An 11,700-nucleotide genomic window follows, 5' to 3' on the forward strand; every position below is an offset into this window, starting at 1 on the left:
CCTCTGCTAAAAGATGAGGTGGAACATCTGGACTAAGGATCTTGAGCCCATTTATTTGAGCCAGAAAATTGAGTGTAACTAAGAACTTATAGCTTTTGGGGGCACAGCTGAGCCTTCTCAGAAAAATGACTCTGCTTCTCATTCTTGGTCCCAACCCAGCCCCCAGATGCTGCTTTGGCATGCATATAGGGCACTGTCCCCAGCCTGAGGTAATTCCCACCCCCAACCCTGGAGGACTTACCCCTGGCAGGGTCTTCTGCTCGTGCAGCGCACTCTGAGCCTTGAGAGCAGAGTCCCGGGCGCAGTAGGTGAGGAAGGCACAGCCTGAAGAGGAAGAGGCTGGCTCAGGGGGTTTCCTGAAACCCCCAAATGCTCTTCTTTTATAGACCCCATTAAGTTGCCAAACTTAAGGACACGCTTTCTTTTAAACAAGGACCCTACTTCTGAGAAGCCTTCTCTGCCTCCCACCTTCTCTGAAGGGAGGGGCTTTATGTACCTTAGGACCTACGTCACAGGCTCTGGCTCCTTCCTTTGCTCCTGGCCTCCTGCCCAGGGAACATATGTACCCACACCCAGTCATATGCTCCTACAATCCCATATCTCCCTCCCTACTCCAGCCATAAGTCTGGTTGGGCTTAAACCTCCCTAAGCAGCTTTACTTTCATCTCTAACCCAGACTCCCCCTTATGCTTTGGCTTCAGACCATGGAGTCTCCTAGGATCAGTTTTAATTCCTTCTCAACTCAATTTCAGATGGGAGGGGGCATGAGAAAGAGAAGGTTTGGGGGACAACTCCAGGGGTCCCAACAAACCCTCTTCCCTAAGTTTGAAGCTGGGGAATGGATTGATTTGAGGATTGTAAGATGGGACTGGTTTAAGGGCTTCCCATAGGTAGGAGTTTCCAGGGACCTCCTAAGCCTATTCAAGGAGATTGATCTATCAACTCTTCCCAGTGCTTAAAGATAGGGCCTCTTAAAGGGTTATTGTACCCCAAATTTGCCTTTCTAAAAGGGCCAGCAGATATGGAGTAGAGAGGGGTCTTGGTTGAGGTAAAGGGTCAGGCTCCCTCTTTTTTGTTCTTAGAACCTGTAGGCTATAAGGAAGCACTAAAGCAGGGATTTCACCGAGCACACGTTCATTCAGAAAATATGTATTGAACACTCATTATGGTGGGGAATTATGATGGGCCTGGGAGTAAGAATGGTAATAAGATGGGCACATTCCCTGTCCTCATGGGGATTAGGCAACTCATCACTAGGGGCACATAAATTTTTCCAATGTCTCAAAGAAAACATTGAGTCCTTAAGAACAAGAACATTGAGTCTTCAAGAACCAGGTTTTAAAAAGGGTGGTGATTATTTCAGGGATAGAGAATAGCATAAGTGAAGACTTAGCCAAAACTTGGTGTATTGGAGAAGTGGACTGAAGGACTACCATGGTTGGAAGCTGGTGAATTGGGGCAGAGTGGCTAGCGAGATATGTGGGAATTAAGGCCTCGGTTAGATTTCCAACTTTTTCCGAAGAGCAACTATGACATGATAAGATTTGTGTTTCCAGAAAGTGCCTTCTGAGTATAGGAGGGAGATGGACTGAAAGCGGAAAAAGTGGATTTGTGAATCCACAAGGAACTTGGTGGAGTTTTCCACTTAGACCTCAGCAGGCTAGAAAGGAAAATGGCAACATTTTTTCTGGTGTGTTCTATGTGGCTGTCTCCCTTAAGATGGGTGGATTACCTGCCATTCAATGAGTTAAAGGGATCTTAGAGAACTCCTGAGTCAAACTTTTACCATATTAACAGAGAAATAGAAGCCCAGAGAGTGTGTCAGTGGCAGGGGAAGGTTTGGAATTTCCTAACTCCCAGACTTGTATTCAAAGCATTGTTTGCAGCCTTCTTCAATATCCAGCCGTCAAAAGGAAAATGAGTCGTTCTAGCTTTTACACATCACGGTTGTTGGGGAGAGAGTGGGGAAGATGTTGACTTGAGACCCTCTGAAATCATCTTGCAAGGCAACAAACACTTCCCTTGGAGAGTTACAGGTTGGTTTGGTAATACATCACCAAACACCTGATTCCCCTTACATTCCTGCTCTGTCTTTTGCCACCAAGTCATCATCTGACGTCAGAACTGGGTAGGGTTGCCTGTCTGAAAGGCTCAGGGGGCCTAGTTTTGCCTAAAGAAGCCTCCTATGGACTACTTGGGATAGAGGATTGAAAGAATGAAAGGAAGGAAAGACAGAGAAGCATGGTTTGAGGAATAGATGAACAACAACAAAAAAAAAACAGTAAGAATTAGAGCTACATGGGGAGAGAAAGGATGAGGGAACAGTTCAAAGATTCTGATAGTGTTTGAGTGAGAAGAGTGAGAATTAAAGGTGTTCTGTACACTTCTCTTATTGTAATAGATTACCTACAATGATTAGCTTTGTACTTACTGAAATAAATGTCTAGAAAATAGCTTGTTATAGATAAATGGACAGACAGGCAGCAGCTGAACTGCATTGGAAGACATCTGGATGGTGTGATGTTGTCCTTCATGCCCCCTTTTATGTAACCCTACTCCAAAGTGTAGATGCTGTACTCCTACCCAGATTGCCCCAGCCTTTCTATGGGCATTTTCTTGAAGCCCCTACATTAGTGTGCCAAGAACCCCCCAAAGGCCTCCAAGTTGAAAAAAAGTGGCAGTCTGATTCCAGCTCTCAGCCCTTAAAATGTACTTTTAGCTATTATACCCAAGGCCCACCACTTCTCTCTTATGACGATCACGAAGGATAGTGACCCTTCCCCACCAAAAACATGAAACCACAGCATGATGGTTGTGGTGAGGAGATAAAGGTGTTTCTCCTCAAATAATTTCTCCTTCTCTTGCCCACGTATCACACGTGACTCTGGCTCTCTTACTCCAGCCTAGCTTGGACAGCCTTTCCTGCATGTAAACAAGCCTCCTCCCTCTCTCTACAGGAAGAAAGGGGTGTGGCTGGGCAGGATTGTGGTGCCTCTGTCTCTTTAGCAAGGGCATCTTCAGCCTGACCGGCCCTGAGAGTGCTCTGGTCTGGGACCAACCTGTGAGGGAGGGAAAGCATGAGGCCATAAAGAGGATTGGGGAGGAGCAAAGAAGAGACACAGGAATAGGGGGACTAGAAGGTGAAAAAAGTGTAGATTCAGCAGAGGGAAATCTAAGATGAAGGGGACAAAGGGTGGTGGGAGTTCCAACTGAGGTCAGGGTTCTGGACTCAAATTAGAAGAGGTGGAGAGTGCTGGGATTCTGGCAAAGGAGAGATTGGGGTTATTGTCAAACATGAGAGGGGGCATTTGGAACTGAGAGCTTCTCAAGAGCTGAATTGGATTTTGTGAGTTAGACAGGCCAGGCTTCTGAAGGAGAGAGTTTGGATTTGTGAGGTTTTAGGAGGCCAGTGTGAGAGTCAAAAGAAGGCTTTGGGAGTTGGCTGGATTTGGAGTCCAGAAGAAGGGGTGAAAGTTAAGATATGGGTGTGGGTAGTTAGGCCTCAGTGGGGTGGCACCAGATGGAGGATTCCAGAATACTTGGGACCAAGGTTTGGGAGATTGAGAGATCTAGATGGTAAAATAAGTTTCCAAATTCCAGGATTTGGGATGTCTGATGGGAGGGAGGGTGGAGAGGTCCGACTGAAAGCTACTGTTGAGATGTGAGAGGTGGAGGGTAGCATTTGGAGGTTAGAGTGGAGAACATGATAGGAGACCAGAGTGATGATCAAGGAGGGTGTCAGAGAGAAAATTCTGGGTTGAGAGCTCTGTGATCTGGGGAGCAGGTGGAGCTGATATTGGACTGGTGTTGGACTGGCTTTAGGTAGAGCTAGGGTTAGGGCCAGGCCACACTCTAATCGGACTGGGGCTGGGCTAGGCTGGGCTGACCCCGCGCACCTTTGTGGAGGCCGGTGAGCCGGTCCTTCAGCACCGTCAGCTCGTAGATGCGGCCGAACTCCTCGAACAGCGGCTTGAGGTCCTGCTCGTCCAAGCCCCGCGGGATCTGCCCCACGAAGAGCTTGATGGCGTCGTGGTCCTTCATGGGCACCGCGGGACCCGAGTTCAGCCCGCTCATACCGACGCCGCTGTCCGCGGTGCTGAAACCCAGGCGCGGGCCGGGGCCGGCGGGCTGCGCTGACCCTCCGGGCGCCGCGGCCATATCACCGCCCGGTCCGCCCTCCCGCCGGTCCCACCGGTCCCGCCTGTCCCGCCGTCCCCTCCCTGGACCGGTGGCGAGGGCCAGGGGAGGGGGCGGGGCCCGGGCGGCGAGGGCGGGGGGCTGCACAGGGGGCGGGGTCCGGGTGGAGGGGCGTAGAGGGGGTGGGGCGGGCTGGAAAGGGGCGGGGCCGGGCCGGGGCGGGCCCGGGCAGAGGTGGCGGGACGCTGGGGTCTGGCTCCAGGTCCGCGCTCGGCGCTCTCTGGGCTCCCGCCGGAGCTCTCCCGGAGCCAAGCCCCGAGCCCCAGCCCCCGTGCTTGATGACGTCAGGCAGCTGGCCGCCGACTCTACGCAAATGATTTGCATAATGAGGAAGCGGCGGCCAATCAGAGTGGGAGGTGACTGGGCTCGGCCGGGGGCGGGAGGGCGGCGGGGCTCACGCGCTCCTGCTCGCCATGGCAACCGGACCCTCGAATGCCCTGTGTGTGTTGAGTGTGTGCGGGCGTGGCCGTGGATCGCGCGTGTGCGCCTTGCGCCGCGTGAAGGGAAGTAGCTTCGTCATGCGCGATGGTGTCTGCGAGAGTCGGAGCTAATCCCCTCCTCACACACGGGCACACATAGGCACGCACACCTCCAACGGCTGGAGGGGGAGCCCTCTTAACTGGTCCCACCACCAAAGCCCATCCCACCCGGCCCCATCACACATCGCTCTCCCTTCCTTATGTTTTCAACCGCTTTCTTACCCCTAAGCCTCAAACACGTTCGTCTGCCTTGCATACTAAAAAAGCAAGCATGCAAGCAAGCAACTAGACAAGAGTAAAACAAACAAAACCCTCTGAACGCGTCTTAAACACCGATTTCTCCTCAGAAGAAAAGGGAACTTTTACGCACCAGGTGGCAGGTTCACACCAATCCCTTGAGCTCACCAGGTGGCAGGTTCACACCAATCCCTTGAGCTCATGAGTGTTATCTTCCTTTTGGGGGAATTAAAACTGCAGTTCTGAGGGTCAAGGAGGTTAGGGCCAGGCCCGCTTCTAATGTTTGCAGGGCCCAGGGCAAGAGAAGAAACGGAAATTGACATACCAGGTGTCTAAATACTTAAAAGATACAATCCAGTTACAGTTTGTTAAATATATCTGTTTCTTATTTCCACAAATACACGTTCAGAATAACAAAAATGAAAACTATATGTAAAGCAATCATTTTTATATGACTGGAAGTTGGCAAAATATCAGAGCTGATGGAATTCTATTACTCTTGCACAAGTCTATGTATTCTCTTGATGGGCCAGTGATGTTTGGACAGAATAGTAATATAATAAAAATAAATAATTCATGTTATACATTTCTTCCATGAAATTTTTTCTTTCCTCTTTGAGTAAAATTGCTAATTATATTGTTTTAATAGCTACTTTAACACAACCCTTCCAAGAAACTGCTCAAGGAGTAGCAGCAGCAACTGGAATCATCAAAAAAATCTTAAAGTAATATTCAAATTCAGAAATAAGTCATAATTTAAAAACATTATTTTTATCCCTTAATAAAAAGTTACTCCTTTTTTTTGAGACAGAGCCTCAAGCTGTCCCCTGGGTAGAGTACTGTGGCATCACAGCTCACAGCAACCTCCAACTCCTGGGCTCAAGCGATTCTTTTGCCTCAGCCTCCCGAGTAGCTGGGACTACAGGCGCCTGCCACAACGCCTGGCTATTTTGGGTTTGCAGCCGTCATTGTTTGGCCAGCCAGGCTGGATTTGAACCCTGCAGCTCAGGTGTATGTGGCTGGCGCCTTAGCAGCTTGCGCCACAGGTGCCAAGCCAAAAAGTTACTCCTTTAATTAGTTGATTAGGTAATGGGTTACTGAAATATGTTGTTTTCATTCATTTGTACTTATTTTATTTCCTTAAGACTTCTGGTTCAACGAATGGATTATTTACAAATGTGTTGTTAGTTTCCAGATGTTTGGAGATCTGCCTGTTATCTCTTATTGTATTTCTAGTTTGAGTCAATAATGGTCATACTGTGTATGATTTCAATTCTTTTACATGTGTTGAGGTTTATTTTGTTACCCTCAGAATATGATCTATCTTGATAAACAGTTCATTGATATTTGAAAAAAATGTGTTTTCTGCTGTTGTTGGGTGTTTTATAAATGCACATTACTTTCCGTTGATAAATAGCATTGAGTTTTTCAATATGCTTGCTGGTTTTATGTCTAGATGTTCTATCAATTGCTGAGAGAAGGATTTTGATGTCAAACTGTAATTGAGACTTTATCTATTTCTCCTATTAGTTTTTGCTCACTTACTTTGTAGCACTGTTTTGGAGGGCTTATACATTTAAAATTATGACATCTTCTTGGATGATGATTCTTTATCATTATGTAATGTCACTCTGTTCTTGGTAAACTTCTTGCTCTGACAACTATCTGATATTAGGTTGGTGTAATAGTAATTGTGGTTTTGGACCATGAATTTTAAATCACTATAAATAGTGATTTAGGGCGGCGCCTGTGGCTCAGTGAGTAGGGCGCCGGCCCCATATGCCGAGGGTGGCGGGTTCAAACCCAGCCCCGGCCAAACTGCAACAAAAAAATAGCCGGGCGTTGTGGCGGGCGCCTGTAGTCCCAGCTGCTCGGGAGGCTGATGCAAGAGAATCGCGTAAGCCCAAGAATTAGAGGTTGCTGTGAGCCGTGTGACGCCACGGCACTCTACCCGAGGGCGGTACAGTGAGACTCTGTCTCTACAAAAAATAAATAAATAAATAGTGATTTAAATCAAAACTATAAATCAAAACAGAAACCATTACAATCAACACATTGTTGCCAATGAGAAATGTTTGTTTCTTCTTGCAGTGTGAAAATCCGTGCTTCACTTGAAATTCAATAAACTCTTGGAAAGTATTTTCTGCATCCTGCTGATTGTGGGAGTGTTTTCTCTGCAAAAACTTGTTGAGATGCCTGAAAAAGTGATAGCAAATTGACAGGAGGTCGGGTTCATATGGAGGTTGAGGTAAACCTTTGTAGCCCAATTCATTCAACTTCTGAAGTGTTGGTCGCATAACATGAAGTTGGGTGTTGTTGTGGTTAAATTTGGGCCCTTTCTGTTGACCAGCATCAGCTGCAGGCATTCCAATTTTCACTGGATCTAATCAATTTGCTCAGCATACTTCTCAGATGTAATGGTTTCACTGGGATTCAGAAAGGTGTAGTGGATTAGACTGGCAGCAGATCAGCAGGAGACCACCAAACAGTGACCACGACCTTTTTGTGGTGCAAGTTTGGCCTTGGGAAGTGATTTGATGCTTCCTTTGGAGGAAGTGCAGTGGAGGTCCAACTACTGAGCTGGTCATTGCTATTGTATAAATCCACTTTTTGTCACATGTCACAGTCTGAGAAATGGTTCATTGTTGTTGCATAGAATAAGATGACACTTGAAAAGAATGATTGCTTTGATTTTTGGTCAGCTCATGAGGCACCACTTATCAAGTGTTTTCCACCTTTTTCAAATGCCGAACAATGGTAGAATGGTCGACCTTGAGTTCTCCAGCAACTTCTCATGTAGTTGTCAGCGGATCAGCTTCAGTAATTGTTCTTAATTGGTCATTGTCAACTTGTGACAGCTGGCCACTATGCTTCTCATCTTCAAGGCTCTTGTTTCCTTTGCAGAACTTCTGTTTTTTTTTTTTTGTAGAGACAGAGTCTCACTGTACCGCCCTCGGGTAGAGTGCCGTGGCGTCACACGGCTCACAGCAACCTCTAACTCTTGGGCTTACGCGATTCTCTTGCCTCAGACTCCTGAGCAGCTGGGACTACAGGCGCCCGCCACAACGCCCGGCTATTTTTTTGTTGCAGTTTGGCCGGGGCTGGGTTTGAACCCGCCACCCTTGGCATATGGGGCTGGCGCCCTACTCACTGAGCCACATGCGCCACCCTTGCAAAACTTCTTGAACCATCACTGCACTATACATTCATTAGCAGTTCCTGGGCCAAATGTATTGTTGATGTTGTGATTTGTCTCTGCTGCTTTACCACACATTTTGAACTTGAATAAGAAAATCCAACTCGGCACCCGTAGCACAGAGGTTATGGCACCAGCCACATACACTGAGGATGGCAGGTTCAAACCCAGCCTGGGCCAGCTAAACAATGACAACAACAACAACAACAAATAGCTGGGCATTGTGATGGGCACCTGTAGTTCTAGCTACTTGGGAGGATGAGGCAAGAGAATTGCTTAAGCCCAAGAGTTTGAGGTTGCTGTGAGCTGTGATGTCACAGCACTCTACTGAGAGCAACATAGTGAGACTCTGGGCTATGATTTTACTTTTCTTTACAGTAACTAAGTTTGGGATTCAATTGAGCAGTTTTAATTGCTCATCTTTAAGTGCAATGTGTTTTTCTTTTTAGAAGAATGAATGGGAAGAATAGCTTTTCTAGCTTCAAAGCTTTAGCATTTACTTAAAAGAAGTGGTACAAATATGACCTTTGACTCCTGAGATAAGCATCTCTACTGCCTCACTCACTTTTGTCTAGATTTTCTTTCTTTGTACCCTTATTTTCCCTGCCAAGTTCTATTTGGATTCTACTCCCAGCAGTTTCTCCCCAGTTTGGGCTTTGTCCTGGAGCAAAGTGTTGGTTGACTGGTTAGTTTCAAGATCCTAGAAGGCTCCACTTCAACATCTCCAAAACTTGTTTCCTTTCCATTCACTTGTAAATGGAATGTGCACAACCTCCTCCCAATTTTGGTGCTAGTGTCACATTGTACTTTCCATGTACTATTATTTCTTTTTTTTTTTTTTTGAGACAGAGCCTCAAGCTATTACCCTGGGTAGAGTGCTATGGCATCATAGCTCACAGCAACCTCCAACTCCTGGGCCCAAGCGATTCTCTTGCCTCAGCCTCCCAAGTAACTGGGACTACAGGCGCCTACCACAACGCCTGGCTATTATTTTTTTTTTTTTGGTTGCAGCCATCATTGTTGTTTGGCAGGCCCCAGGCTGGATTCGAACCCACCAGCTCAGGTGTATGTGGCTGGTGCCTTAGCCGCTTGAGCCACAGGCGCCGAGCCATTTACTATTACTTTTGAATCACCAACAGGTGATATGGAGGTTCTCTTATCCTCAGGAATATGAGATACCCCCTCAATGCCTTCTCTTAACTTTCTGTTACACAAATGCTAAATATATGCATCAGTTTTGTGGGTAAATTTGGGGTTTGTAGAGTAGTACCTTGTCACTTAGCTTTTGAAATGTTTTAAGTTCTATTGAGACAGGATTGAATAAAGTACAAATATTTAAAGCACATTATGTGGTTACATTTTGACATGAGCCCATGAAATAATCACCATAATAAAGATAGTGAACAGATCCATCACAATGATTTCCTTGTGCTCATAATGTCTTCCTTCTGCTTCTGACTACCCAATCCCTAAGCAACCAGTTCATATACAGTTTTATATAATGAAATCATGTAGTATGTATGTTTTCTTTTTGAGACAACGTCTCACTCTGTCACCCTGGGTAGAGTGCTGTGACATCATGGCTCACAGCAATCTCAAACTCTTGGGCTCAAGCGATCCTCTTGCCTCAGTCTCCTGAGTAGCTGGGACTACAGGCACCACCATTATGCCTGGCTACTGTTTTCTATTTTTAGCAGAGACAGGTTCTTGCTCTTGCTTAGGCTGGTCTTGAACTCCTGAGTTCAGGCAATCCAACTGCCTTGGCCTCCCAGAGTGCTAGGATTACAGGCATGAGCCACCACACCTGGCCATATTTACTCTTCATATGGCTTCTTCTACTCAGCAAATTATTTTTAGTGATGTTGTGTGCATCGTTTGTTCCTTTTTACTACTGAGCAGTACTTAAGCCTATTTGTTTTATCCATTCAGCTTTTGATGAGCATTTGGATCGTTTCCACTTTGGGGCTAGTGCAAATAAATCTCCTATGAATACTCTTGTATAGTTCTTTTTATAGACACACTTCATTTTTTGCTGGGTCAATACCAAGGAGCAGAATGGCTGGATCTTGTGATACGTGTATGTTTAGCTTTTTCCAAGAACCTGTCAAACTGTTTTCCAAAGTGGTCCTATCACCTTATATTCCCATAAGCAGTTCCTTCATATCCTCAGCAATACTTGTTATGGCCAGTCTTTTAAACATTAGACATTCTAATAGGTGCTGTCTCACCATGGTTTCAATTTGCACTCCCCTAATGACTAATATGTTGAGAATCTTCATGTATTTATTTACCATCCATTGAAACATACATCCCATATAAAAAATTGGGCTTTCATATCATTAAGTTTTGGCCTTCATTCTATTACTATGCTGGATTTTAGTAACTGATTTTTTTTTTTTTTGAGACAGTCTCACTTGGTCACCCTCAGTAGAGTGTTGTGGCATCATAGTATTCCACAGTATACATATACATTTTGTTAATCCACTCATGAATCGAAGGGTACCTGAGTTGATTCCACATCTTCAAAACTGTGAATTGTACTGCAATAAACACTTGATATTTTTTTTTTTGAGACAGTGTCACTCTGTATCCTGTGGCATCATAACTCACAGCAACCTCAAACTCTTGTGTTGAAGCAATCTTCTTGCCTCAGCCTCCTAAGTTGCTGTGACTACAGGCACCTACCACAACGCCCAGCTACTTTTTCTACTTTTAGTAGAGACTGGGTCTTGCTCTTACAAGACCCAGGTTGGTCTCAAACTCAGGAGCTCAAACAATCCACCTGCCTCAACTCCCAGAGTGCTAGGATGAGTAACTGATCTTGGATGTTCATTTTCTTGATTGTTATAGTTCCAATTGTCAATTTTGGAGCTCCTTTTTCAATTGAATTGTCTTTGATCCTTTGTCAAAGAGCAATTGACTATATTTAGCAGTGGGTCTACTTCTGGGCTACTGTATTCATCTACTCTTTCACCAAATACCAAACTGTCCTAATTGTTGTAGCTTTATAGCAAGTCTTGAAGGATATTGTCAGTCCTCCAAACTTGTTCTTCTTTAATATTGTGTTGGCTAGTCTTAGTCTTTCATCTTTCAATATAAACTTTAGAATCTGGTCAATACCTCTAAAATAATTTCCTTTGTGATTTTGACTGGGATTGCACTGAATCTATAGATTACATTAGGGAAAGCCAGTATCTTAACAACACTGAGTTTTTCTATCCATAAACATAGTATATATCTCCATTTATCTAGCTATTTTTTTATCTCCTCATCAGAGTTTCATATCTTGTATTTAATTTTTTTTTTTTTAGATAGGGTCTTGCTCTATCACCTAGGCTGGAGTGCAGTGGCCATATTGTAACCTCAAACTCCTGACCTCAACTGATCCTCCTACCTTGGCCTCTCAAGTGCTGGAATTACAAGTGTGAGCCACCGTACCCAGTCCAAAAACTCCTCTTTGAAATTCTTTCTTCCCCAACTGTTGTGACACCATTCTTTCCTGAGTTTTCTTCTATAGCTTTCATTCTTCTATTACTGAATTCAATAAACTCACATCCCACAGTCAATTATGTTTTGAAAGGGTTGTCTTCC

The 11,700-nt window shown here is 45.3% G+C and overlaps 1 protein-coding gene across 5 annotated transcripts in view; it reads right to left on the bottom strand.

Annotated features, from left to right (window-relative positions):
• The window catches only part of CELF6 (CUGBP Elav-like family member 6), a 35,984-nt gene extending 31,547 nt beyond the window's left edge, over positions 1-4,437 (bottom strand). For 3 of the 5 annotated variants that reach the window (XM_053595119.1, XM_053595116.1, XM_053595117.1), the window contains exons 1-2: positions 3,897-4,344; positions 242-324 (exon numbers count right to left, since the gene is read on the bottom strand). In XM_053595119.1, the coding sequence (XP_053451094.1) occupies positions 242-324; positions 3,897-4,158 (345 nt within the window). In that variant the 5' untranslated portion in view covers positions 4,159-4,344. Of the gene's footprint in view, positions 1-241; positions 325-3,896 lie in introns of all 5 variants that reach the window. The other 2 variants (XM_053595120.1, XM_053595115.1) reach the window with 1 other exon arrangement.
• Between the last annotated feature and the right edge of the window lie 7,263 nt (positions 4,438-11,700).

The sequence above is a fragment of the Nycticebus coucang genome, chromosome 6, assembly GCF_027406575.1.
Source record: "Nycticebus coucang isolate mNycCou1 chromosome 6, mNycCou1.pri, whole genome shotgun sequence".
In the NCBI taxonomy this organism is placed as follows: domain Eukaryota; kingdom Metazoa; phylum Chordata; class Mammalia; order Primates; family Lorisidae; genus Nycticebus; species Nycticebus coucang.